Genomic DNA, 27850 nt, shown 5'->3' with positions numbered 1-27850 from the left:
CAGCACAGACATGACTGGTCACATGTTCCCTGGCACGCGTGTTCTGGGAGACAGGTGTTCAGAGCACAGAGGATTCCAGGGACCCTGTCGTTCAGTCTACTGGCGGAGGCCTCCGTTCTCACAAGGGAATTGATGGATCCATTTATACAGCAGCAGCAGCAGTTGTGGTTTTTGTGGGTTTGTTTGGTTTTTTTGCCTGGAACCCAAAAGAATAGGACTCTGTCCCGTTGGGCAGGCTACACTGTAGTGAAGTCAGGGTGTAGTCTCGCATTGTGACCTGAGAGAATTCGGAGAAGCCTTCCCAAGGGTCTGTCTCCGCGCCCCCCACCCCCCGCCACTCACACCGCAGAGCGGTGACTCGGTCTTTGCTGTTCTCGTAGGTATATTCCTCAGAAGCAGCCGGAGGACGTGCACGCCTTCGTCACAGAAGTGGCCTATAAGATGCAGCTGCTGCAGATCCAGAACCTGGTCCTGAGCCCCTGGGCCCTAACGGCCGCCGTTCTACTCCAGAACCGGCCAGCCATGGACTTCGACGCCCTGGTGGAGAAGACTTTATGGCTCAAAGGCTTAACCCAGGCCTTCGGGGGCTTTCTCTCTTGGCCTGGTACGTATGTGGGGTGCATGTCCTGAGAGTGCTTTTTGTTTCCTACTCTAGAAGAATCCTTGCCCAGGCATGAAAAAGCCTATATGGGACACGGAGCAAAGCTTTGCTCCAAGAGAAAGAAAACTTTACTTGTCTGTATCACTCTGGAACATTGTGCAGCACAGTGATCCCTCGAGAATGAATATTAGTTCACATGCCATGTCCTCCTGGAGACTCAGTACCTGGAGAGGGAGAACACTGTCTCCTCGGCACCCAGCAGCCCGGAGAGTAAGTGGATCTTCTCGTTCTCCACACATTCCTCCCTCCATGCCACCTCTTTATTTTCATTTTTTCTAAATTTTTGTTACCGAAACACGGCATAGCACGTCCCACTTGTTTCTGGTGTGCAGCGCTGGTGTGACAGTTCTGTGAACGACTCGGTGCTTGCCACGACCGGGGTGCTACGCCCTCCTTTTAAACCTTCTTGTATTCGCAACCCATTTGCCTCACTGCGTCCTAAGGACTAAAGGGCCAGTCGTATAGAACTTTATACAATTCTCTGAAAAAAATAGCTTTGTAAAAGCCTCATTAGAGTTATAAATACTATGCTGGAAGTTTGGGATGTTATATGACAAGTGTTAGCTTTAGTCCCATTTTCAATCTCTCTGGGTTAAAATTGCAGAGACCGCCATCGGAAGTGGGATCCATTTATACGCAGCTCCCTGCTGTTCAGTCATTAAACCTCTTGAGTCTGGTCGGTGCTGGGAATGGCCAGGGATACAAAGGGGACAAGCTGCAGCCTCTGTGAGGTTCTCCTGGCTTGTGGAAGTCAGGGCTGGGTGACCTAGAGACAAGGTCCAGTGAAGTAAACAGAGAGAGCTATGGATCTGGGCACCTGGGTGGCTCAGTTGGTTAAGCGTCTGCCTTTGGCTCAGGTCGTGATCTCAGGGACCTGGGATCGAGCCTCAGGTCAGGCTCCCTGTTTATCAAGAAGTCTTCTTGTCCCTCTCCCTCTGCTGCTCCCCGTATTCATGTGTACTCTTTTTCTCTCTAATAAATAAGAAAATATTAAAAAAAAAAAAAAAAAAAAACTATGGACAGACCACAGACAGTTGCTGAGAATACTCTGTAGGGAAGGGTCCCCGCTCTGGGAAGGTTTCATAGAAGTGACTTTTGATGTCAGGTTTCACCTTGATGGAAAAGTGGGAGCCGTTCAGGAAGACGAGTGGGTGAAGGATTGCTCACACAGGAGCAAATTTTAAGCAGGGAAGCATGACTGAAAACAGCTATAGCAAACAGCCCATGTCAGCTTAAAAGGTGGGCCACGGTGTTGGGGGTGGGGACGGGAGGCTGCTCGGCCATGGTGAGAAGGACCGGAGCCTGACCCAGCTGCGGCAGAGCCAGGGACGAGCTACCAGATATGTAGGCGGAACTGCTCACAGAAGGGACATAAAACTGGACGGTGGTCACTAATGAGGAAATGAAGATGAGTCAGACACGTGTCCCAGTATTTTCATGGTCTCCTAGGAGTGTGATTCAGGTGGGAGATCCTGGAAAAGAACTGGTAAAGTGCTGACTCCTGCCGGCCCGGGAGCCTGCGAGAGCACAAACGCCTCCTTCCAAGTACTTTGCTCTTGCAAGGTGGGGTCGATGCGCAGCCAGTCCATGGCTGAGAGTCTCTGTTGAGCAGCTAAAGTAATCCAGCTACCATGTGGGTATTAAGTAGCCGTCATGGAGAGTGATTCGGCACATTTCCTAATTCAGTTCCTTTTTTCTTCTTACTCCACTCATCTCCCCTGCGATCTCATGGCTGGAGCTCTTTGCTGTATCCTATTGTCCTGGCATACTGTTCCATGCTCTGTGATGTGTATAACAGTATCATAGGTTGTATCATAACCTCGAACATGCTGGCCCAAGGCCCGTGAGCCCAGAACGGTGTGGTGGAGCTCAGAAGGAAAGCCACACCCCTCGGTCGACCTCGTTGGCCAACTGGAGCGGTCCCTATGGTTACGTAGCCTGGCAGCCTGCTGTGTGGCCCAGGGTAACAGGAAAATGATCTCCCTTGCCAAGAAGGCTGACTGTCACCATGTCTCCTTGTACTTTGGTAGTTCTAACTCCTTGGCTATCTCCAGGCTAGTGAAGTGTCAGTGGAGTGAGTTACCAGGATCTGAACGGGCCCCGTGTTTCATTTTCTCAGATGTGGGAAAACCAGAAGATCTCACCAGGGAGGCCTGTGCTAGGGGAGTGCCTCTTGGGTTGCTCTTTGGTTCACCAGCAAAGTTGCAAAGCGATATTCTTGCAGTCTTGGAATTAATTGGTCTAAGCAGGGAGTGTGTGTGTGAGCGAATGAAGCACATTCTAAGCGTGAACCTTCTGGTATGTGATTTTCTTGTCCTGTAACTTGCTTTTACAGTCCTTGGGACACACTTGGTTCCTGCGGAAGTGTTGGTTTTCAGAGTGGGGATCGATATGTATTTCAGAAGATTGGACAGATTGGGAGTAGATAAGAAGGCGTGTTAAATGTCTTTAGAGAGAGAGTTACAGTACTTTCATAGTCTCTTTCACAGGGTGCCCGGCTGGCTCCGTTGGAAGAACTTGTGACTCTTGAGCTCAGGGTCATCAGTTTGAGCCCCACATTGGGCACAGAGATTACTTAAAAAATAAATAAATAAACAAAAAACCAGGGAAAAAAATGGGGTCTCATTACTTCGATTGGTAGAGTCCAGAGCTCGAACCTGGCACTGGAAAGTGAATGTGCCAGGCCACTAGCATTGCTGGACACCCAGCAGAGGCCCGTCCTGTCTCCGCCGCCTGCCTGAATGCCTTGTCTCTGTGTGTAGATAATGAGCCTGCTGAGGAAGTTATCCAGTCCAACATTCTCCTGCACTCCAACATCGCTAGCCTCGTCAAAGACCAGGTGGTTCTGAATATGGACTCTGGAGACTCCGAAGTGGTCGATGGACTTATTTTCCAGCATATCACCCTCCTCATGTGCTCGGCCTACAGGAACCAGTTGCTCAACATTTTCGTCCGCCCTTCCTTAGTAGCTCTGGCACTGCAGATGACCCCGGGGTTCCGGAAAGGTAACTCATGGGAAAGTGGTCTTGAACTTTGGAAGAGACCTGGCCTTCCAGTTCCACCTAGGGAGCAACATTTGAAGCCTTACAGTGCTCAGCCACATGTGTGCACCCCAGACAGCAGCAAAAGTGGGGCCTGTACACTCAGAAGCAGTTAGGTTTGTGCCCCCAGTACATGGCCCTCTGCTTCAAATTTGGGAATGAAAAGGGACGGAAGAAATTAACCCAGACCTCTCCTTTTATAAATATGGAAAGTGAGGCTTAGCAAGTTATGTAATTCCCCGAGCCTGGCTGTGAGATTAGAGCACAGCTCTCCCTCTCCTGGCCTGAGGCCCTTTCTCCCTTATCTGACAGAAGGTGGGGGGTGGGGGAGTGGGGAAACAGTCGAGCAGTGCAGGAGTGCTGTGTGGATACGCAGGCGGGCTCTAGTGGCACTGAGGAGCGGAACCATGAATCACACCCTTTTGTTCCCAGGAACCTCTCGTCAAGGTCCAGGGTGTTCTACCCAGGCTCCCCTGGAGTTCCTGGAGGGTGAGCCGCACCTTTCGATTGGTCCAGGGTGGGGTCAGATGCTGATGTTCTCATTTTTGTTTTTCAACGCTCCATAGATCATTCTAAGGAAGAGTCAGACTTTGACCTTTAGCCTCGGAAGGAACCTGAGGTCCTGTGTCCATACCCTCATTCGTGAATGAGGAAACGGGCCAGAGAAGTCAGCTTAGTTCAAGACACAGAAAACTTAAATCTTGGTCTTAGTTCTGAGGTTTCTTACATCGGAGTTTGTTCACAGCTGCGGGGATGGTACCTGCGTGGTCTTCTAGAGTGTTGGGACCACCCTGAACATGGAGACAGCACTTCGTGTCCAGATGTCTACATACTCTTCTAATGAGAGTGTTCATAGCATGTGTCAGAAAGACGAAGAAACCTCTGTTCTTCATTAACTAATGGGCAGGGAGACCTATGTTTCTGGAGAATGAAACAGTATTTTCTGTTGTGTGCTGGTGTATTCTAGTGCTAAAGATACGGGAAAGACAACAGGAAAAAGGACTAGAGAAGGAATCGAAGTAATTCATTCCTTTCCTTCTCTACTCGGGAGCCATGGGCAGGGGAACGTGAAGCACCCTAGCTTCTGAGAAATGTAGCCTCTCACACATCAGCACACTGACTGGGTAGAGGCCTGGCTGTGACTCAGGTCTAGCTCTTGGTACTGCTACACTATAGTGCGCTCTGTAGGTAAAATTTGGATTGGCTCTATAACTTCCTTTGGGGGCCTGCATTCTCGTCCTTGGCATTGAATAATATACCTTTGGAGTGCTGCACTTTGGAGAATTGCATACTTCTTGGTACTTCCTGAAAGTTTAAAACCAGCATTGTAATTGGATGTAATTTATTTATTTCCAGAGGATGTCTACAGTTGCTTTCACTTCCTGCTCAGTGTTTTTTCAGATGAGTTCATCTTCCTTCCAGGAAACACACTAAAGGTAAATCTTTACAGCCAAAGAGCACGAGTGTGTTCACAGTGTGAGTTCTAGAAGTGGTAGGCTTGGATTCACACGTGCGACTTCCCTTTCCCCAAGGCTGTATGCAGCAGAAATAACAAAACTCTTGGAAACTCACATTTCATGAGCTCTGTTTTGATTCTTGGTCAAGGTTAATCAGTAACGTAGGGATTATTTGGTGAAAAGAAAATCTTAAACCTTAAACCTTGAGTGTAGCCACTGTAAGTCCACACTGTTTGGTTAAAAAATTTATCAGCCAGTACACATTTTCCTGTTAACAACTTGTTGCAATGTATGGGGCCCTTTGCTTTGAGATTAGAGAGCAGTGGTCTTGCCTGACAATATAGACAGCTCGTGAGGGATTGGACCCTCAGAGCTCGACTTCAGGTGTGCTAGGGCAGGGGATATACCAGGATAGACAGAAGGTGGTCAGGTTTCTGTACACTGTGCCGAGGAGCCCAGGTTTTACTCCGTTGAGAACGAAGTCAGCAGTTTTTTGAGCATAAGCATAATTCCACATATTTTTAGGACCAGTTACATGCTCTATTTAAATTTAAGGAATGTGGCTGTGCAAAGTGAGAAAAAGCCATCACCCAGGTCATGGTTTCTAAGGCTCCTAAATCTCTTGTGTGTTTGCTGTGTTTGGGGTTCAACATTTTGAGTGTTCGAACACATGCTTCTCTGGCTGCTATCTAATAAGCAGAACCTTTTGGATGGGTTGTGGAATTAGCTGGTGTTCTCTAGTTCTGAAGACCCATGGCTGTGTTTACTGAGACCAGCAGAGTTCCTGTTAACCTAAATTAGTCGATGCTCCCTGTCTTCTCCCTTCCCTTCCTAGGACTTTGAAGAAGGCTGTTACCTCCTCTGTAAAAATGAGACGATACAAGTGATGACAAGAGACATCCTAGTTACAGAGAAAGGAAATACTGTGCTAGAATTTTTAATAGGTCTCTTTAAACCTTTTGTGGAATGTTATCAGGTATGTATCTCCTTTGCAAGTTCTCCTTCATTCCCCCGTATCCAGTATAACTAAGACCTCCCACCCTGTGGTACGGAGGGCAAGTGCTTTCCCCAGGTGAATGGTGGAACTAGAGATTGCTCAGCAGGTTGGAAGAGTCACCTCTCAGGTGGAGACCTTGCTCCCCTAAAGGAGTCCCTTACAGACCCCAGGATGCCCAGAACCACACCTAGACCCGAGTGCCATCATACTGTCCCTTCGAGGCTTTTCTCATAGCTCGATGCTTGCTATATTGCAGGCACTCAGTCAGTGCAAGACTGGAATGATTCATCATGTCAGCGATTGTATCACTAAAGGCTAATGGAAAGGGAAGTCAAGGTTCAAGTGCAAGTGCCCAGAAGAGCTTGTCAGAGCTCTAAGGAGTGGTTAAATAGAGGGGGAGGGTAGAGATGCCGGGCAGGAATGGTGCCAGGATTCCAAGGGCAAGGGGAGTTTGCAGCAGAGCCCCTCACAGGGGCTGTGTGTATTCACCAGAAGCCGACCCTGGCTCTGAGCTCTGAGCGCTCAGCACTGGTCAGTGGCCCCCGGGACCGACATTCTGGCAGGGGGTGCTCTGACCCCTGACCGAGTGAGCCCCTGCGCCAAGTCCCGCACTGAGCGGGCAGCTGAGAGATGCTCCTTCTACCCGTAAGCACTTTCTGCGGTGTAAGTCTTCACGCATCTGGGGGCCCAACAGGCTCTTAGGTGTTTTTAGGGAAAAAGCAGTTACACAGAATCTGGCCACTTTCTTCCTAAGCAGTGTAAGACCTGTTCAGCTGATGGTAATTCACTCAACTCACAACCATTCAAGTGAGGAAGTGTATTTTAAACAATGTCAGTACAAGTTCACGCTCTTTGTTTTCCAACTATAAGCAGTGATACCAGCTCCAGGGCGACCTCCTAAGAATTCTGTAGCTTCTCTGTGCTCCAGCATTAGAGAGCCTTTATTCTGCTCCCACACGACATAGCTTTCTATCATGGGGGCCACGGCACGGCCGTCGCCAGTGCAGGGTGTTTGGCTGCCTTTTCCTCTTTCATTTCCCCTCACCCTTTCTGTTAAAATCAGATAATTTGCAAATACCTCCTGAATGAAGAAGACTACTTCACTGAGAAACAGTACTTGGCTGGAGTCCGAAAGTTCGCAGGTCAGCTTCTGGATCAAGGTTAGTCACACTACCGTGCGTGGCGACTTCTTGCAGTGGGGAACAAAAGGGTCCACTGACTCTTTCTCCCTCGCAGGTGCCTCGCAGTGTTACGATGTCTTGTCCTGCGACGTGCAGAAAAATGCCTTAGCAGCTTTTGTGAGGCTAGGTGTGGTAGAGAAGAAGAAAGTGTAAGTACTGCATACGGGACCGGGTGAACGGTGGTGGCTAACGGCCGCTGAGCACAGAATGCAGAGCAAGTCCTTGAAACAGGATATCCTGCTTCCCTCCCCTGCCTCCCGATGAGTTATGTCAGTATGGGTTACTGTGCAAGTTTTATGTGGTTATGAATGAAGACAGTATTGAAGCAAAGACAAAGTATTCTAGGCCAGCATTTTGGCCTTGACCTACTATTGAAATGTATAGATGAACTATATAAGAGAGATTTTTGGGGAGTGTAGTAGAGAGAGAGAGAAAGAGTGTGTGTGTTTGTGTGTGTGTGTGTGCGCGCACACTTATATACGCACACAAACATGCATGTATAGTACATAAAGACACACCTGTGTGTGCAGATAGTTCGCCGTTTCCTCTCTGAGTGAAGGAATTGAAGAGTGACCCAGCTTCGCGGGGAGAATCTCGTAGTATATCTCTCCTGTCATCAGGGGGATGAAGCGTGAAGCCAGCGAGTAGGGCAGGAGCGACAGGATTGTTGGCTACTGAAAGACTTGGCCTTCGAGAAGTAGTCTTGGAGAACCTGGCTGGCTCAGTTGGTAGAACCTATGATTCTTGATCTTGGAGTCATGAGTTAGACCCCGACATGGGATGTAGAGATTTTTTAATTTTTTTTTAATTTTTTTTTTTAATTTATTTATCAGAGAGAGAGAGGGGGAGAGAGTGAGCACAGGCAGACAGAATGGCAGGCAGAGGCAGAGGGAGAAGCAGGCTCCCTGCTGAGCAAGGAGCCCCATGTGGGACTCGATCCCAGGACGCTGGGATCATGACCCGAGCCGAAGGCAGCTGCTTAACCAACTGAGCCACCCAGGCGTCCCGGGATGTAGAGATTTTAAAAAAATAAATAAAAATAATAAACTTGAAAAGTAGTCTTGGTACGCCTGGGTGGCTCAGTCAGTTAAGTGTCTGCCTTTGGCTCAGGTCATGGTCCCGAGGCCTGGGATCAAGCCCCGCATCGGGCCTCTTGCTCAGCAGGGAGCCTGCTTCTCCTTCTGCCTGTCACTCCCCGTTTATCTTCTCTCTCTGTGTCTCTGTCAAATAAATAAAATATTAAGAAAAGAAGTCTTACTATATAAGATAATAATGAATGTCGACTTCCCCCACCCAAGTTTATGTAATAAGAGCTTTTTGCCTTTTTCCCCAGAAATAGTGACAGTGTATTTAATGTGAACGAACCTGCCCTGACAAAATTAGAAGAAATGCTCGGTAAGTACAGTTCAGGGACCCATGGTGGGTTTTCACTTGTATTTATCACCATCCAGTAAGACGAGAAAGTAGACTGTGGCACCGGATACTTTATCAAAATGAACCAACAGAGTTTTAATACAAACAGAATTATTTATATCATCTGGGTTTTTCTCAAGGGAAGTAAGGAGAAAGTGCAGAGGAAACACAACAGGCTGAACATGGTCGATCTTCTGCAACATAACTGTCAGCATCTACCATAACTAATGAGGGTCTGAGATCTGGACCCTCACATCCCGTCTTGGTGGACATGGAGAAAATACCTCTTGTCTGAGTCCTTGGATTTATTCTCCTCCTCTCAACTCTTGGATCCCTTCTTTCCCTGGCAAAGGGTTGGGATCAGTGTTCACAGCATATAGACTTCCTGAACTCAGAATTGGAGCTGATAGCGTATCCTTAGGAGAATAATCCAACCCGTACTCTTCTCCAGACACCATCAGCTTATCAATAGGTAGTTCAGTCCAGAAAGGCAAGGTCATTTGTTTGCAGTACGAAGAGAGAGTCAAGAGTGTGGATGTAAAGAAAGAGATCTAAGAGGTCAGAGGAAGTAGCGAACATTTCTCTTAGGAATAATGGGGTAGTTTTGGAATGGGAGGGTATCAGTATTTGAAAGAAAAAAAATACTATCTGCTGACTGTATTGAATAAGCACGACATTTTTGAATGGATATTCTTGTAAGTAGTATTCTTGTACCTAACCCAAATGCAGTACGTTTGTTAAGCCTGCATGGAAGAGCTTCAGGTCGACGTCCAGTGGGATGAGGGAAAAACGAATGGTAAAGCAGAATGGCTGAAGAGAAAGGGTAGAAAGCAAAGAAATGGTTGACATCAGTGGGGAAGATGGAAATACTAGTTTCTTGTTGAAGAAAACGTGAAGGTTGAAATCTCCGTCTTCTGTTTATATTATGTCTGAATTCTGAGAATATGTACCCTTGAAACTCGATTTTGAGTTTGGTGAGAGGAGCATCTAGCTTTGAAACAACCTCCAAAGCCCTCATTCTGTGAGGATGACAGAACTGATTCATTAATCACAGGTGGCAGATATGACATGGGTATGAATGTGCTAGAACATACTAGAACAAAAGTCCCGAAGGCAAACTGTTCTGATTCTGGCTCTGCTCCTGGCTGTAGGCCTGTGGGTGGGGGCCGCTGCTGCTTCCCCCGCAGAGGGGCGGGACCCGTTCTCCCTCGCTGCTCGCTGCTCGGTCAGCCTCTGAAACCACGAGGCTTAAACAGCTTGGTGAGGAAGGGCAAACTCAAGGTCATTTCATGGGCTTTTTTTTTCCTTAGGTTGTAAGACACCAGTAGGAAAGCCAGTGACTGCAAAACTTTAATATTGCCAAACAGTTACAGGAAATTCGGTCACATAATTGCTGTCATCCAAGGACTCACTCCAGCAAGCAGGGACATGAAGGAAGAGAGCCATCTGCTCATGCTTCTTAGGACATCCTCGGGCTCAGCGGAGAGGAAGAGGTGACCGGTAGAAGGGCAGTCCGTGTAATGCTCTCCACGACACTTAAAAAGGCTTTCATGTCCAACTCTGTGTGTGTTTTAAAATAAAATAGCCTTTGGAAATATGTTTGGAAAAACAAATCCCAGTCCTATTTCACTAACAGTTTTTATCTTACCATCACGTGTATTAAACTTGTTGTGCTGACTTGTGAATTACACTGTGACATGGACACTGGTGGCGCGGCTGTCAGGAGCAAACCACCGGGAAGGGCACAGCTCCGTCTCTCGTGGCTGCCCTTCCATGCAGAGGCCTCAGTCCGGTCCAGGTTGGGCAGAACTGTGTAATCACTTCGCTAGCTTCCGTAAAAGTTTGCCACCCAAGGGCCTCATCACTAAAAGTGCTTCAGAGGAAGTACGTGCGACAAAGAGAAGTTGGTGATGTAGCAGGAATAGGCTTAAGGGGAAAAAATGGGCCTAAGAATTGGGTGGGGGGCTGGCTGGCTGGCTCAGTAGAGCGTGTGACTCTTGCTCTTGCTGTCGTGAATTCAAGCCTGATGTTGGGTGCAGAGATTACTTAAACTGTCGGGCGCCTGAGTGGCTCAGTCGTTAAGCATCTGCCTCTGGCTCAGGTCATGATCCCAGAGTCCTGGGATAGAGCCCCACATCGGGCTCCCTGCTCAGTGGGGAGTCTGCTTGTCCTTCTCCTCTGCCCATCCCCCTGCTTGTGCTCACTCGCTTGCTCTCTCAAATAATCTTTAATAAAAAGTAAACTTTAAAAAAAATTTGGAAAAATTTGAAATAAGATGGGTGAATACCAAACGCTGTGACAGCCACCTCTGGGAGTGACATTGAAGTCGAGCACTGAGATGAGCCAGTGCCACCCTGTGTGGGATTAGGAGTCCGGGGGTGAGCTGTGCAGAGAGAAGAGAGATCAGAGTGTCCCGGGGCTGCTTCTGGAGCACCTGAAAGAGCAGCGTGGCCGACACAGGAAAGGCAGGGGTGGCAGTGGGCTTGGGCTGCCATGATGAGCGACCAGGTGGGAGGAGGGTGGCTTACACAGCAGAAATTTCTTTTCCTCCCAGTGTCCAGGGCTACAAGTCCCAAGATCAAGGTGCCAGCAAGGTGGGATTCCCTCTCAGGCCTCTCTCTGGGCTCACGGGAGGCCCCACCTTGCTCGTGCCCCCATGGCGCCACCGGCCTCACTACTCGGCACAGTCCCAGCTACTCCCCAGAGGCTCCATCTCCGCAGTGATGTGGGGGCGGGGTGGTTAGGGCTCCAAGATCAGAATTTGGGGGGCCACAAGTCAGTCCATAGCAACAGGGTCAACACAGATGAGGGCTTAGGGACTCGTAAAACATCGGAACGGGAATATAAGTGCTTCGGAAAACGTTGCAGAGTTTTGGCATGTGGCGCTGGGGCTGGCAGTGTCCAGAGCCCTGGAATGGGCACTGGTTTTGCAAAGGCCAGGCTGTCTCTGCTGCCCACACAGATTGTGGAAAGCCTCCAGGCCAGTCTGTGCACCAGCATCAGGGATGTCCTCTGTGTCACTCTGCTTGTTTGGGAAGTCGGAGATTCATGTGTGTTGATACTAAGGCGGCAATTAAACAATGTTCCCTGGCAAAGGATTTCATGGCACGCCAGCTCGACGGATTTCATGGCACCCAGCTGCTGCCGCCCACGTTGAGAGTGTGAGTCCAGACAGCTGAGAGCCTGGGAGCCGGGCGGGTCGTTGTTGACCAAGTGCACCTTAGACTGAATCCCCATTCACTCAGCTTTGGTTATTTGGTTTTCTCCGTGACAGTCATACTGTGCATCTAAGGTCTGAAGGCGGGGTAAGATGACTTGTTTACACTAAACACATTTCAGGTCTGGGTGGCAAATCCTGGAGCTCCGGGAGCCAGCCCCTGTCAGCTTGCTCCTGGCCAGCAGCTAAGAAGGTAGTGGAGGGGCAGGAAGACGGGGTGTGACCAAAACCAAAGGTGGCCTCGGTTGCTGTGAGAGACAGACCTCTGTCTCTTCCGACCCTCTCAAGCAACTTAAGGAAACCTAACATCTTAGAGGGTAGCAGGTGTCCTATGCTAATGTACTTTCAAAGCACATATCCCGGGCCCTACCCCACACACACACCCGTACCCAGCCATAGTTCTAAGCCATATGCTGTCCCTCAGCTCTTCTGCTCCCACCGGTCTACAGATTGTGAAGCTACCACTGCTTTGAAAGAAATAAAAAGACCCACGGCAGGGCACCTGGGTGGCTCAGTGGGTTAAGTCTCTGCCTTTGGCTCAGGTCATGATCCCAGGGTCCTGGGATGGAGCCCTGCATCGGGCTCTCTGCTCAGCGGGGAGCCTGCTTCCTCTTCTCTCTGCCTGCTTCTCTGCCTGCTTGTGATCTGTCTGTCAAATAAATAAAATCTTCAAAAAGAAAAGAAAAGAAAAAAGACCCATAGCATGTGGCTTTCCAAGAAAGTCTCCTCACCAAACACAATATTATGAAGCAGCTGAAAATGCAAGGTCCGGAGCCCAGCTGGGGTTGAAATCCAACTCTGCCATGCACTAGTCCTGTGTTCTGGTGTGATTTACTCGTACTCAAAGCCTCAGGCTCCTCATCCGTAAGCTAAGGATGATGCTAATCCCTCTTGGGCTGTGAGAAATGGGAACGCGAAGGGGCTCGTGGCTGGCTCAGTCCATGGTGCAGGTGACTCTGAATCTCGGGGTCCCGAGTTCAAGCCCCATGTTGGGCATAAAGCTTATGTAGAAAAGAAAAAAGGAAAGAGGGATGTCGGTCAAATATTTGAAACCGTCTTTGGCAATAAGTGTCATCTGTTGCTACCATGACTGATGGGGACCCTCGCTGGCTTCTCTGACAAGATCGGGTGCTGTCCAGAGGACGCTCCGGCTGGAGGTGCTCGTGTCCCTGACCTTGAGGGCCTGCCTCAGCCCAACGGCGTTATCCTCTGTGCATCTCTCAGTACCTCACGCAGACACACCTGCCACATCCCAAGTTCAGCGCAGCCATGATAGAAATCACATAGTTGCCTTACATCTCAACGTCCACTAACAGAATGGAAACGTTCAACTTGAAGTAGAAAATAGATTCTGATGCCTTGTTTGACTTTGTTCATTTCTTTCTTTTCCTCAATTAAAATTACCAACTTTGACAGAAGTACAAATCTCCCGTCGATAGATTCAAATGTCGCTTTTTTCTAGAACCCACTCTGGGCCTGTTGGGCTCTCAACCTGGGGTTTCCCATCACTGCCCCTCTTGGCAATTCCTTTTACCTTTCTGTGTTGGATTCTCCTCTTTTGGTCCCATTTCTTCCTTTTTGATTGTTTTTCAATTCTAGTGGAGGCCTGTCTTTCAGCTGTATGAGGGATTCATGTTTTAGACCTCACATGTCTTTTTCCTACTCTCATAGTTGTCTGATGACTCAGCTGGGTGAATTCTAGGTCATTTTCCCTGAGAATTTTGAAAATTCTTTCTCCATTGTCTTCTAGTTTCTAAAATTATTCTTCTCAAGTCCAAAGAGCATTCTGATTCCTGAACACAAACTATTTTCCTTTTCAGAAATCTTGAGGATCTCTTTTCCTCGCTTTTTGGAATTTTGGATGACGTGTTTGTTGTTGGTGTTGCAGGTTTTGTTTTCTGTGGCTTCGATAAATTGATGATCTTACCGTTGAGGGGGTCAAAGCCTAAAAGGAATCTCCCTGGGCTAAAATCGGGGTGTCAGCTTGACCAGGAGGCTCGAGTGGGAGAATCCTGGCCGTTCCCAGCAACTCGACGCAGCCCGCCTTGGCTCCCGGCTCCCTCAAATGCCGCAGCGTTGAGTGGCATCCTCATTCTGGATCTTCCCGGTTTTCTCCTCCGTCTTCCCCTCCCACTTTTATTTTTTTAGGTGAGCTATAACTGACACATTAAACTAGTTTCAGGAGTACAACATAAGGATTTGACATCTGTATATACTGCAAAATGATCACAACAAATCCAGTTAATCTGTCACCATAAAGGTAAAAAAATTGTTTTTCTTGTGATGAGAACTTTCAAGATGTAACTTGTCTACTTTTTAAAAAATGTTTTTAATTTCTTTTAAAGATTTTATTTATTTATTTATTTTGAACATTTTATTTATTTGACAGACAGAGATCACAAGTAGGCAGAGACGCAGACAGAGAGGTGGGGGGGGGGGGAGCAGGCCCCCTGCTGAGCAGAGAGCCGGATGCTGGGCTTGATCCCAGGACCCTGAGATCATGACCTGAGCTGCAGGCAGAGGCTTAACCCCCAGAGCCACCCAAGCAACCCCATAACTTGTCTACTTTAAAATATGTGATGCAGCAGTAAATATAGTTACCGTGCTGTACATTACCTCTTCATGACTTTATTTTGTAACTGGAAATGGGTACCTTTTAACTGCTTTCAACAATTTTGTCCATTGCCAAGCCCTCTTGAGGCAACCCCCAATCTCTTCTCTAGGTCTGTGAACTTGGTTTTTTGTTGGTTTTCTTGGGGGGGTTGGTGTTTCCTTCGATTCCACCTGTTAGGGAGATCATGGAGAATTTATCTTTTTCTGTCTGCCTTATTTCATTTAGCCTAACACCCTCAAGTTCTATCCATATGGTTGCAAATGGCAAGGTTTCCTTTTTAATGGCCGTATAATGTGTGTGTGTGTGTGTGTGTGTGTGTGTGTATGTGTGTGTGTTAGAACGTTGTTATCCATTCATGCGTGGACGTGAACGACATCTAGGGTGCTTCTATGTCTGGGCCATGGCAAATCACGTTGCAGTGAACATGGGGCTTCAGATGTCTTTTTAGGCTACTGTGTCCATTTCCTTCAGGTAAATCCCCATAAGTGGAATTATTAGGTGATACGGTAGTTTTCTTGTTAATATTTTGAGGAAGTTCCACACGGTTTCCCACAGCGGCTGCACCAGTGACACTCCCACCGACAGCCCACAAGGGTCCTTTTTCCATATCCCGGCCAGCACGCGTTCTTTCTCGGATTTTGAGGCAGCCGTTCTACTCGATGTGAGGGCGTCTGTCACTGTGGTTTTAACTTACATTTCCCTGATGATGAGTGACACTGAGCCTCTTTTCATGTACTTGTTGACCTTTTTGGGAAAAAAATGTTCAGTTTCTCTGCTCATTTCTTAATTGGATTGTTTTTTTGCTATTGAGTTGTGGGATTTCTTCATGTATTTTGGATAGTAACCCTTTTATCAGAAATGTGATCTGCAAACATTCTCTCCTATTCAATTGGTTGCCTTTTCATTCTGTTGGTTGGTTGTCTGTGTTTTTAAATCCTTTATTCTGGGGGCATCTGGGTGACTCCGTGAGTTGAGCATCTGACTCTTGATTTTGGCTCAGGTCATGATCTTGGGGCTATGAGATCTAGCCCCACATCGGGCTCCGTGCCCAGTGAGGAGTCTGCTTGAGATTCTGTCCCTCCCCCTGCTTCCTCTCTCTCTCTCTCTCATAAATAAATAACGTCTTTAAATCCTTTATTCTGGGGTGCCTGGGTGGCTCAGTGGGTTAAGCCACTGCCTTCGGCTCAGGTCATGATCTCAGGGTCCTGGGATCGAGCCCCGCATCGGGCTCTCTGCTCAGCAGGGAGCCTGCTTCCCTCTCCCTCTCTTTCCATCTACTTGTGATCTCTCTCTGTCAAATAAATAAATAAAATCTTTAAAATAAATAAATAAATAAATAAATCCTTCATTCTGGGCCTTCGGTGGGTTCTTAACAGATGCGTGTTCTTCAGTTCTTCAAGAATGTTCTTGTGTTACTTCCTTTATCATTGGCTCCCTTCTGTTTTCTCGACTCTTTGTTGCTGAAATTTGTATTATTTTCTTTTAGGGCCTTCTGGCTTCTGACTTTCTAACCCCCTGTCTTTGTCCCCCGGAGGGGCTATCCTCTTCCTCTCGCTGATTACACTGATGGTTTGTGGCATTTTCTTTGCCTCTTGAGTCACACCTCTGCCAGGGTTTTGCTATGTTTTCCCCTTTCTGGTTTGAGATCCCCCAGAGCATCCGGTGGCCTTTGCCTACCCATTCACACTCAGCCCTGAGACACCATGGAGCAGTCAGCAGCTCTCTCCGCGGGGGCAGGCTCCCCAGAGTGGGCTGCCCAGGGAGGGCCTAGAACAGAAGCCTGGCAGTGTTTTGTTGAGAGATCCAGAACTTCGGTAGATTGTGGTCTTTTTCTGTTTGGCCAGTCAGTTTCCCCAGAGAGGAATCACTCCATCTCTGCAAGTCCTGCCTGCATTGGGGGAGGCGGTGGCCGGGGTTGGGGGGTGGGTTGCTGAGGGTCTCATTCAGCAAATATGCTTACACAACATCTAGACCCAGCTGTGCTCAGTGACTCCAAGACTACTGAAAGTTTAGTTCAACCTCTTCAGAAAGCACGTCTCTCATCTAGAGGCAGAGGAACCCCCACCCAGAGGCTGTGTGGGGCGCGAACTGCTTCTCTCACAGACTCCCAAGGGCAGACCTCCTCCTCATGGCCCTGACTCTCCTGCACACCCAGTGTCTGAGCCCTGCTCGGGTCCTCTGGCCCACGGTGGTTGGCTTTGTCCCCAGCAGGTTAAGGCTGGGACCTCCTAAGTCAGTGAAGCCAACCGCTCATTTGTTGCCTTTCAGCTTGCAAGGATCCAGCTTGCCTGCCTTCTGCCGGTGTTCTCTCCATCGCCTACATGGAGAAAGCAAAGGCTTGGTCATTGAAAGCAGGCATGTTATCTCCTTGTGAAAGAATGGCCCTTCTGAACTTTTTTTTTTTTTCATTCTTACTGTGACTTCTAATAGGTGACCATCTGTAAAACCAGTTTGCCCATGAAGGGAAAGGTTTTGGCTGAATGTACTATCAGAGTCTGCACCAGCATGGTTGGAACAGTCTAGAAGGCCACTGGGGGCCCCCAAGGCCCAGCTTTTACGGATTTGCAAACAGCTGTTGAACCCACACGTCTCTGAGGCCGAACTGTGCTTACTGGGCAGGTCGGTTCCGGAAGCTTGAATTAGCATCTTCTGCCTCGTCTGGAACAAAACCAGATGGAGAACAGTTCCCGGGAGTCAGGAAAGAGAAACCTGTTAGAAGGTATTGACCATGAAGTGAGAGAAAGAGGAGAGGAAAGGTCACAATCCTCTCACGGGGTGGGAGAAACGGATTGTGGGGTCCGTAAAGTGCTGTTTCCGTGTCCCAAACATGCTTTCTTTGGAAGCTGGGCCACGGAATACGGAGAGCAGAAAGGAAACAACCCCACAAATCGCAAACACATGAAAATGAAATTTCTTAGTCTGAGCCTGCCTCTGCTGCTTGAGCTGGGAACAAAAAATGAGTTTTCTGACAGTTTCAGTTTGACAAAGAGGCAAAGAGATTTGTCCAGCTTTTTGGTCCCAGAGGTAGAACGACTCCTCAGTTTCTTTATTTCTTTTTTTAAATTTAAATTCAACTAGCCATCCTGCAGTACATCATCAGCTCCCGTGTAGTGGTCAATAATTTATCAGTCGCTGTAACACCCGGGGATCGTCACAGCCCTCATCAGTTCCTTAAGCCGGGCTTGGGGAGCACATCCCCACTGACCTTGCATACAGACCACGTCTGTAGACTTGGTTGTGAGTCGCTCCATTTCACGCTCTCACTAGTGCGCAGGCGGCGCGCCCAGAGAGCTGGGGGGGGGGGGGGCATCTGTGTGCACACGGCCCGCTGGTCCCCCGCAGGCATAGGGGCAGGCTGGGGTGTAGGTGTGGTGCCCAAGTCTGACGGCTTTCGGGGGGCATCCATCTCCATCCCAGGGATACGCCTGGGAGCACGTAGAGCTGAGCCAGACCAAAAGCTCTGGCGGTGCGCTGAGCACACCATCCACGTGCAAGAAGGGGTGGGATCTGAGACCCGGGCTGGGGGCGGGGAGAGCAATGGAGGCACGTGGCACCCCTGCGCGCATGCGCTCAGTGGCAGCATCGCACATGCATTTGAGGCTAATAAACAGGATATTCTGGGACCCGAGCAGGGCACTTGTTGGTTCACGGGCCAAAGCAGAATCAATAGCTACATGTTCTCAAAGGCATGGTTTTTAACAACAACAAAAAAATTCTGATCTGATTTTTCCTCCTGATGTTTCTTTTGGGGATGGGGACTAGACTCCTTCAGAATGCATTAAAGGGGCGCCTGGGTGGCTCAGTCCCTAAAGCCTCTGCCTTGGGCTCAGGTCATGATCCCAGAATCCTGGCATCGCCTCCCATGCTGGGCATCCTGCTCCTCCCTTTCCCTCTGCCCCTCCCCGGCTTATGCTCGCTCGCTCTCCCAAATTAATAAATAAAATCTTTTTTAAAAATTAAAAAAAAATAAAAGTGCCTTAAAAGGTTTAAAATTAGGAAATCTCAATCCCCTTTCGTGTTGGAATTGCCAACTTACGTATTTTCCAGCTGCGGGTTCTCGGCGTGCCGCACCAGTGTTCATAGGAAACAACACTGCTCCGTGCTCGCCAGCAGCTGCTTTGTTTCTCTCTGCCGACTTTGTGGGAACAGGACATAGGGCCAAGCAATGCCCGGGCTCCTTTGAGCCTCGGGAGGGGGTGTTGCTGGCGCCCTGGTGCTCAGATGGCAACAGCCATCACAGCAGCCAACGCATGTGAAGCCCCCGCTGTGGGCTTGATTAAACTGGATGGTAACGTTAGGCTCAAAAACCTGCAGCTTGGGGCGCCTGGGTGGCTCAGAGGGTTAAAGCCTCTGCCTTCCGCTCAGGTCATGGTCCCACATCGGGCTCTCTGTTCATCAGGGAGCCTGCTTCCCCCCACCCCCCGCCTGCCTCTCTGCCTGCTTGTGATCTCTCTGTGTCAAAGATATAAATAAAATTTTAAACAACAACAACAACAACAAATAAACCTGCAGCTTTAGCCCAGCCCACGACCTTGGGCAACAGTTGCGGGACTGAAGCGCTTAATTTGGGGGCAGTAGTTGGGGGGGGGGGGCTTGGATCCCTCTCTCTTACCCCCATCCCCTCTCCCCCCTACTCTCTGTACTTAAACCCCTCATCCTGGCGAGAACTGGTGTATATACCTATTACATATATGGATGAATAATATTTTTTGATGTTCTCGGTTTTTTCTCCTTGTATTTTCCTTTCTCCTTGTTTACCGTCGGAGCACACAGTTAGACTTCGTTTTCCCTGTCTTGAGGGAAGTTAGCAGCCAAGGTGGGAGCAAGTCGCCAGCAAACTTTTGTTCCTGTGATTTAAACAAAACCAAGGCAAGAAATGGAATTTGCAGAAAGAAGTGGAGTGCCTTGAACAGAGCGCGCAGGGAGAGACGCCGCCCCCGCTGACCCCCACGGACCCCGAAAAGGAAGCAGCTCCTTGGGGCTGGTGGAGTGGCTGCCGTCGTCGTGGGCAAACTGTCTCCCAGGCCACATCAGAACACAGCAGGATGCTGAAGAGCCATCTCCCAGAAAAGGGTCCCCCAATGTGCATGGGGCTGTGGCAGCCTCTGAAGGAGTCCCTGGGAGGCGCGGTGGGGGTGGGGGGGCGGGGACACCGTGCAGTAACCCTCTGGACTTGGGGCCGGTGACCACACCACACAAAGCGCTGTGCCGGGTGTCCTGGGGACAGCAGCCCCAACAGCTGCTTAACCAACAGGTTAAGGTTAGAGTTTATGATGATCCTGAACCAGGCGCTGCTCCTTCCTTAGGTCTGGAGCTCTTTGAGAAAGAGACCCGAGTGTCGGATGGATGGAGAGCCAAATAGTTTTATTCCTGATAAAACTGGGTTCCAGACCGTGCATAGGCAGAAGCGGGTTTGTTTCTCTTCCCCTCATGCCAAATCCTAGCTGGTCAGGAGGGGCTCAGCCAAGGCCCTGTGTCCTGCGGGCAGCTAGTCTGGAATGGAGTTCTTCTTTATTTTTTTAACCTAAGTATAGGGATGCTTGTATTTGTCCCAAGTACGGCAATATTTGAGACATACTTATGCTGAAAGTTGTTTATCTGAGATTCAAATTGAGCTGTCCCTTGTATTTTGTCTGGGGAGCCCGCCTGTCAGCCAGATGCCTGTGTTGCCCTTGAGACCCAGGAAGGGACAGGTGGTAGGGGACTAGGAACCCTTTCACAGCAACAAGTCAAACAGGGTGGGGCAGCAGGTAAAAAGAAATGAAGCACAAAGACAGGAATGATCATTTACAAGGAGGAACTGAGGGTAGAGGGCACATTTGGGGCAAAGATAAAACTTGCAGCATTTGCTTTTAGTTCTGCATTTTGCAAACTTCACTTTCCATTTCTTTGGTGTCTCACCTGTCTTTCCACCTTTCCTGGATGAGCACTATCTGCTAGAATATTCTGTAATGATGGAGATGTCCACTGTCTGCATAGTCCGGTGGGATGCCCACTGCCACCTGTGGCTATTTAGCCCTTGTAATGGGGCTAGGATATCCAAGGAACTGAGTTTTATTATGATGATGATTATTAGATAATTCGTATTTGAACAGCCACACGTGGCAAAGGAACTGCATACCGGACAGTCCGACCTTAGACTGGATGTTTCATCACTTAGACTAGAACCTCCCACCCCACATTCCCCTTGCATCCTTCCCAGCTTCCCAGCATACCAAGAGCTGCAAGTCTACAGCTGTAGGACTGTGCCTCGTACCTCTGTCGATCAGGCTCCTCAGAATAACTCACCGAGACCTTCAACCTCCAGGCAACACGGTCTAAGAGTTACAACTCTCAATTATGTAGGAAAACGTGATTTTCTTTTCCAGAAAAATAATCTAAGGTACAGGAAAGAACATGAAGAAGAGCTATACAGGAGAGAGGTGACACCCTCATCACCACATGGAGAAATGAAAACGGTGGACATCTTTACTGGGGAGTTGTTATGTAAATAGATCCACTTTCTAAAATTTTAGAGCTAAGATTCATACATCACAATATGTGTATAAGAGAACAAAGACAAAAGTATAAAGTTTATCTCCAGCAAAACTGTAGGTAATAATAATAATCAACAACAACCCAGCAGGGTTGGGCAGGGTGTGGAGGGCAGGGACCATTGCTGGGTATAGTCGAAATAATGACAGAATGTTGACAGTTGTTGAAGCTGGGTAATGAGGGCATGGGATTCTTTATTCTTCTTCTTCTTCTTTTTTTTTTTAAAGATTTTATTTATTTATTTGACAGAGAGAGAGAGATCACAAGTAGGCAGAGAAGCAGACAGAGAGAGAGGGGGAAGCAGGCTCCCTGCTGAGCAGAGAGCCCGATGCGGGACTCGATCCTAGGACCCTGAGATCATGACCTGAGCCGAAGGCAGAGGCTTAACCCACTGAGCCACCCAGGCGCCCCGGGATTCTTTATTCTTTATGTGCCTCTGTTATTCTCTATACACCGAAAAATTTCAAAATGAAAGTCTAAAAATAAGTATCCTTAGGAGCCCCTCAGTGGCTCAGTCACTTGAGGGTCTGACTGTTGAACTCACAACCCTGAGATCAGCAGTCACATGCTCTGCCCACTGAGAGAACCAGGCACCTGGTGGCAACCTGTTTTAGACATCTTTCCACCTCAGACCTGGCCAGGGCTGTCACTGTTAAGCTGTGTGGTGTTACATTGTATGCGCGCCCTGAAGTTCTGTACGCCTCTGGGTGGTCTCTTCTCCTGCTGTTACAACATTTGTAACCTGTTTAGTAAGACCTGTTCCAATATTTTTATTTCCTTCTCTTTCTTCTCCTTCTGGTATTCTCATTATATTATCTGATGCTATTTTTTCCTCTTTTTTTTTTTTTTTTTTTTTTTTGAGAGAGAGAGCAGGGCGAGTGGAAGGAGGAGGGGCAGAGAGAAGGAAAGAGAGAGAATCTCAAGCAGGGTCCCCTTGGAGCGTGGAGCCCAGTGTGGGGCTCATCGCACAGCCCTGAGATGGTGGCCTAAGCTGAAATCCAAGGTCAGTTGCTCAACTGACTGAGCCATCCCAGTGCCCCCACCATGTCATACTTCTTACGGATGTTCCTTGGTCTTTGGATATGCTGGGGTTTTGTTTGTTTTTGTTTTGTTTTGTTTTGTCTTTGTTCTCTTCGCTTCGCAGTTTTCAAGGATTCGTTTTTGTTGTTTTGGTTTTTAAGATTTATTTGACGCAGAGAGAGCGATCAAAAGTAGGCAGAAAGGCGGGCTGAGGGGGAGGGGGAAGTAGGCTCCCCGAGCAGAGAGCCTGACAGCTCGATCCCAAGACCCCGAAATCATGACCTGAGCCGAAGGCAGAGGCTTAACCCACTGAGCCGCCCAGGCGCCCCAGTATTCAAGGATTCTACTGATACATCCTCCAGCTCAGATTCTTTCCTTAGCACGGTCCAGTCTACTAGGCAGCGCATCGAAGGCGCTCTTCATTTCTAGTACAGTGTGGGTCTTTATTGTTGTTTTATCTCTAGCATTTCTTTTTTTCTCTCTCTAAAGATTTTATTTATTTGTTTGAGAGACAGAGAGAGAGAGAGAGCAAGCACGCACACATGAGCCATGGGGAGAGTCAGAGGGAGAGGGAGAAGCAGGCTTCCCACAGAGTAGGGAGCCTGACAGGGCTCGATCCCAGGATCCTGGGATCATGACCTGAGGTGAGCCACCCGGGCGCCCGGTTAGCCTTTCTTCTTAGTACTTTCTTCAGATTTCCATCCCTCTGCTAATATTGCCTATCTGTTCTTGCAGACTGTCTATTTGATCCGTCAGAGCCCCTGGGGTATGAATCGTGGTTGTTTCCAATTCCCAGTTTGGTAGTTCCACTACCCCTGTCATGTCTGGCTCTGATGCTTGCTCTGTCTCTTCAAATTGTGTTTTTGCCTTTTGGTGTGCCTTGCAATTTTTCTCGGTAGCTGGATGTGGAGTTACCCGGAAAAGGGGACTGCTGTAAATAGGCCTTTCCTGAGGTGCCCTGAGTGTGGGGGAGCAGAGTTCTGTCATCTAGTGATTAGGTCTGTCAATGAATTTCGTGAGAGTTTCTCAGATGTTTTCTCCCCCTTCGGGGACAGGATGGCTAGAGTGGGCTGGGGGGTGGGCTAGTTCCCTTCTGCTGGTCAGCCAGGCTCTGGTACTCCCCAGCAGGTTAGGCTCAGGTTAACTAGTCGGGATCCCCTAAGGGCAGGTCTTGTTCAGAAAAACAGAGGGCTCTAGTCCTTTTCAGAAGGTTCCCTGTCCTGCCCCCTGCTGGAAGCCCGAGGGGTTTCCCTCTGAAACTTCAGTGTGAGAACCTGGAAAGGGTTCTTTAGTTCACAATATTGTGGGGTTTCCCCTTAGGACTGGATCCCCCTGGAGTTTTAAACTCTGAGCTGTGGGCACGGAGTCTCCAGCTTTTGTCGCTTAGGACTGAGGTTTCTGTACGGCTCCCCCACCCCTGCACTGGGCTCCACAGTGGTTTCTCCCTGAGCCCCTGCTCCCCCCTAGGATAGGACTTCCTGCATCTGCCCACTGGGCTCTCCGGTCTCTGGCTGGGGTTTGCTTTGTGTCCCGCCCCGCTCTTGTGGATCCAAGAAGGCTTGTTGATTTTTCGATCTGTTCAGCTTTCTCCTTGTCAGGATTGAGTGCCTCTCCTGAGCTTACACGCAAAAGCGGAAACTAGAAGGGTTCTTCAAAACTTACTCATAAATCACATGAATTTCATGGGTAAATTTAATTTAGGAAGGTTTCTTTTTTTTTTTTTTTTGTTTTTTTTTTTTTTTTTTGTAGAATAAATCTCCAGAAGTGGGTTGTGGGGTCAAAGGGTTTGTATAATTCTGTGGTTTTAAGGCTTGCCAAATAGCCAGTGCCCAGTTCACAGTAATTCCCACCAGCAACGTCTGAGACAACACACACAAATATTTTAGAGACTTGTCAACACTGACTTGACTTATGTAACTTTGTTTAATGTGTTTAGTGAGGTAGGTGTAAATCTGAGAAAAAGTCAGCATATTAGGTGAAACTAATCAAGCGTGGCATTTAAAGAAACAAGCCCTTGTCCGGCAACTGTCCTCTATCAGAGACACACACCCAGCCGTTCCCGAGCTTGGCTGCTTACCACAGGAGCTAAGTTACATGTATCTTTTTTTTTTCCCCATCAAAATTTAAGAATTTTATGGAAGCAGGATTCCCCAGAATGCATCCCATGCTGGTAATGTGTGTCATGTTAATCAAAGAGAAAATAGGGTTGAGCATTTCTGAAACTTTTTTGCCCTGAGAACTTTTTCACCTATTAAAGGTCAGTGTAATTATGTTCAACTGAAGCTACTTTACCAAAATCCATTGAGAAAGCAAGGGAGGGCTCTTTGGGACCCTTTTCATATCTCCCAAGGCAAAATGGCCAGTACAGAGGTTAGGGCAGGCAATTCCCGTTGCTTCGTTTCTCATACGTGCACCAATTATGAACATCTGTGCCAAGCAGAGAACTTTGTCAGAACTTTGTGTAAGAAAGAATTACCTATAGAGCTTGTTATATACTCAGATGTGTGGTTTTGGTCCTCAAAACTCTGATTAAGGGGACCCAGGAATCTGCATTTTTATAGAGCACTTCCAGTTATTCTTTTTAAAATTAACATATAATGTATTATTTGCCCCAGGGGTACAGGTCTGTGATTCATCAATCTTACACAATTCACAGCACTCACCAAAGCACATACCCTCCCCAATGTCCATAACCCCACTACCCTATCCCTCCCACCACCACCCCCCAGCACCCCTCAGTTTGTTTCCTAACAAAACAAGACAGAGGATCATAGGGGAAGGCAGGGAAAATGAAAGAAGATGAAACCAAAGACAGAGACTCTTGATCTAAGTTATATGTATCTTAATGCCCAAAGAAATTTCTTCAAGTTCAAGGCTACTTAATTTTACCAATTACAAAGAATTCAGTAATTTACAGATTGATGATAATGGGGCAGGTGACTGGTTCAGTCCGCAGAGCATGTGACTCAAACTTGGGATCATGTGCTTGAGATCCATGTTGGGCATGGAGATTACTTAAGAAAGAAAATATTTTATTTAAATTTTTTTCAAGATTTTATTTTTTTAATTAATTAATTTATTTGACAGAGAGGGAGAGAGCATAGTAGGCACAGAAGCAGGCAGAAAAAGAGGAGGAAGCAGGCTCCCCGGTGAGCAGAGAGCCCGATGCAGGGCTCGATCCCAGGATCATGACCTGAGCCAAAGGCAGAGGCTTAACCCACTGAGCCACCCAATATTTTATTTTTAAGTAACTTCTACACCCAATGTGGGGCTCAAACTCACAACCCTGAGACCAAGAATCGCATGCTCCACTGAACGAGCCCGACGGACACCTGCCCCTCAATGAAATGTTTTAAACAAAACCAAATTGGTGTCAATGGAAACAATCTGGTTTTAACAATCTCATTAACTCAAGTCTGCTACTTTATTTTTTTAAGGCAGTTATAAATTACAATATCCTGTGACAGGGGCACCTGGGTGACTCACTTGGTTAAGCATCTGCCTTCCTCTTACTTCATGATCTTGGGGTTCTGGAATTGAACCCCACGTCAGGCTCCCTGCTTGTCATCTCCCTCTCTCTCTTCCTTCCCCCTGTTCATGCTCTCTCTCTCAAATGAATGAAAAAAATCTTTAAAAAAATATCCTGGGGCGTCTTGGTGGCTCAGCTGGTTAGGTGTCTACCTAGGGCTCAGGTCATGATCTCAGGGTGCTACAATCGAGCTGTAGCAGCTTCCCTGCTTGGTGGGGAGCCTGCTTCTCCCTCTCCATCTGCCTCTCCCCCTGCTTGTACTCTTTCTCAAATAAATAAAACCTTAAAAAATCTATATATCCTGTGACGTAACACCTTTAATTTTAACAGAATACACTTGGAATGGGTAAGTCTTCGAAATAAAGAGCACCTGCCCTAGTGAGATGTCAGCCAGCAGACACAATCCAGTAGTATGGCTCAATGGCTCAGAAGCCAGCCCTAGATAAGGTCCGAGTTCATATCCCATCCGGGCCACTTAGGGAACTCTTTGTAGGTTGAATTACCTGCAAATTACTTCACAAAACTTCAACTCCTTCTGTAGACCGATGTGAAGATTAGATAAAATAACCCGATAAAGGTGCTTATCACACTGCTTGAAACACAGCAATCATTAGTAAGTGATTCCCTAAAGGAAGGTTCTCACATCGCTTCTCATACGTGAATTTTTTTCATGTCAAATATTATTTTTTTGTCTCAAATGCCAACAAACTCTCCAAACTCTCCAAACTCCTCAAAAACACATTGCCCTCTTCCTTCTCAGTATTCTCATGAAATACTGAGCATGAAAATGACAACACACAGGGTTGTTGTTTTTTTGGCAACACGCTGTCTGCATTCGATTATTTAATTAATGTAATTTGCAACACACTATTGTGTATTTGACTCCCTAACCTAGTTTTTCCAACTTTTTATCCTCCATCTTTTCCAGTTCTCAAGAATTTCAGAGCAAGCATGCTCAAATTTATTTTGTCTTCCCCATCCCACATTATAGTCAATATAAGGCATAACACTGAATTTTTTTTTATAAATAGCTTTAAATCAATTTTATGTAAAAGTTCCCTCAGGGTCTATATGTATTAAAAAACAGATCCTTGTCATTGATGCTCCCAGTTCTTAGGTCATATGGCCTCCATTATATTTTCTTCATTCAGGGATGTGCAGATGACATAAAATCCACTTTTTAGAGCAAATTCATTTTATGTATCTGAAATTTCCCATTCAAAGGAGTCCTTAAAAAAAAAAACTGAGATATGATTGAATCACAATTCTGACAGTAAGCAGAACATATATTTAAATTAGCTAACAGCTTCCTACCTGTCATCCCCCTAGACAAAGACAAAACAAAACAAAAACCACCTCGGCTCTTAAAAGAGTATTTCAGGGGGCACCTGGGTGGCTCAGTGGGTTAAGCCTCTGCCTTCAGCTCAGGTCATGATCTCGGTCCTGGGATCGAGCCCCACGTTGGGCTCTCTGCTCAGCGGGGAGCCTGCTAACCCCTCTCTCTCTGCCTGCCTTTCTGCCTACTTGTGATCTCTCTCTCCCTGTCAAATAAATAAATAAAAATCTTAAAAAAAAAAAAAAAGAGTATTTCAGGGGCACCTGGGTGGCTCAGTGGTTTAAAGCCTCTGCCTTTGGCTTGGGTCATGATCCTGGGGTCCTAGAATTGAGCCCCGAATCGAGCTCTCTGCTCTCTGCTCGGCAGGGAGCCTGCTTCTCTGCCTACTTGTGATCTCTCTGTCAAGTAAATAAATAAAATCTTTAAACAAACAAACAAACAAACAGTATTTCAGGGGCACTCACGTGATGAAGCGACTGCCTTCAGCTCAGATCATGATCCTAGGGTCCTGGAATCGAGTTCCACATTGGACTCTGCTCAGTGGAGCCTGCTTCTCCCTCTCCCTCTGCCTGCCACTCCCCCTGCTTCTGCTCTCTGTCAATAAATAAATAAAATCTTTAAAAGGCTCGGTACTTCTGTAACAAGAACCTAAGAATATCGAATCCTAGGGGCGCCTGGGTGGCTCAGTGGGTTAAAGCCTCTGCCTTCAGCTCAGGTCATGATCCCAGGGTCCTCTCTGCTCAGCGGGGAGCCTGCTTCCTCCTGCCTCTCTGCCTACTTGTAATCTCTGTCAAATAAATAAATAAAATCTTTAGGAAAAAAAAGAATATTGAGGCCTAATTAAAGGAGA

The 27850-nt window shown here is 47.7% G+C and overlaps 1 protein-coding gene across 4 annotated transcripts in view; it reads left to right on the top strand.

The window, feature by feature from the left end:
* GNPAT (glyceronephosphate O-acyltransferase) overlaps positions 1-10427 on the top strand; it is a 36333-nt gene extending 25906 nt beyond the window's left edge. For all 4 annotated transcript variants that reach the window (XM_059170474.1, XM_059170473.1, XM_059170472.1 and 1 more), the window contains 8 exons: positions 381-604; positions 3424-3666; positions 5059-5138; positions 5995-6135; positions 7220-7316; positions 7393-7486; positions 8671-8732; positions 10061-10427. In XM_059170474.1, the coding sequence (XP_059026457.1) occupies positions 381-604; positions 3424-3666; positions 5059-5138; positions 5995-6135; positions 7220-7316; positions 7393-7486; positions 8671-8732; positions 10061-10104 (985 nt within the window). In that variant the 3' untranslated portion in view covers positions 10105-10427. The remainder of the gene's footprint in view (positions 1-380; positions 605-3423; positions 3667-5058; positions 5139-5994; positions 6136-7219; positions 7317-7392; positions 7487-8670; positions 8733-10060) is intronic.
* The last annotated feature ends 17423 nt before the right edge of the window (positions 10428-27850 follow it).

This window comes from Mustela lutreola, chromosome 4, assembly GCF_030435805.1.
Source record: "Mustela lutreola isolate mMusLut2 chromosome 4, mMusLut2.pri, whole genome shotgun sequence".
NCBI classification, from domain to species: Eukaryota; Metazoa; Chordata; class Mammalia; order Carnivora; family Mustelidae; genus Mustela; species Mustela lutreola.
This window is presented reverse-complemented; position numbering and strand designations above follow the sequence as displayed.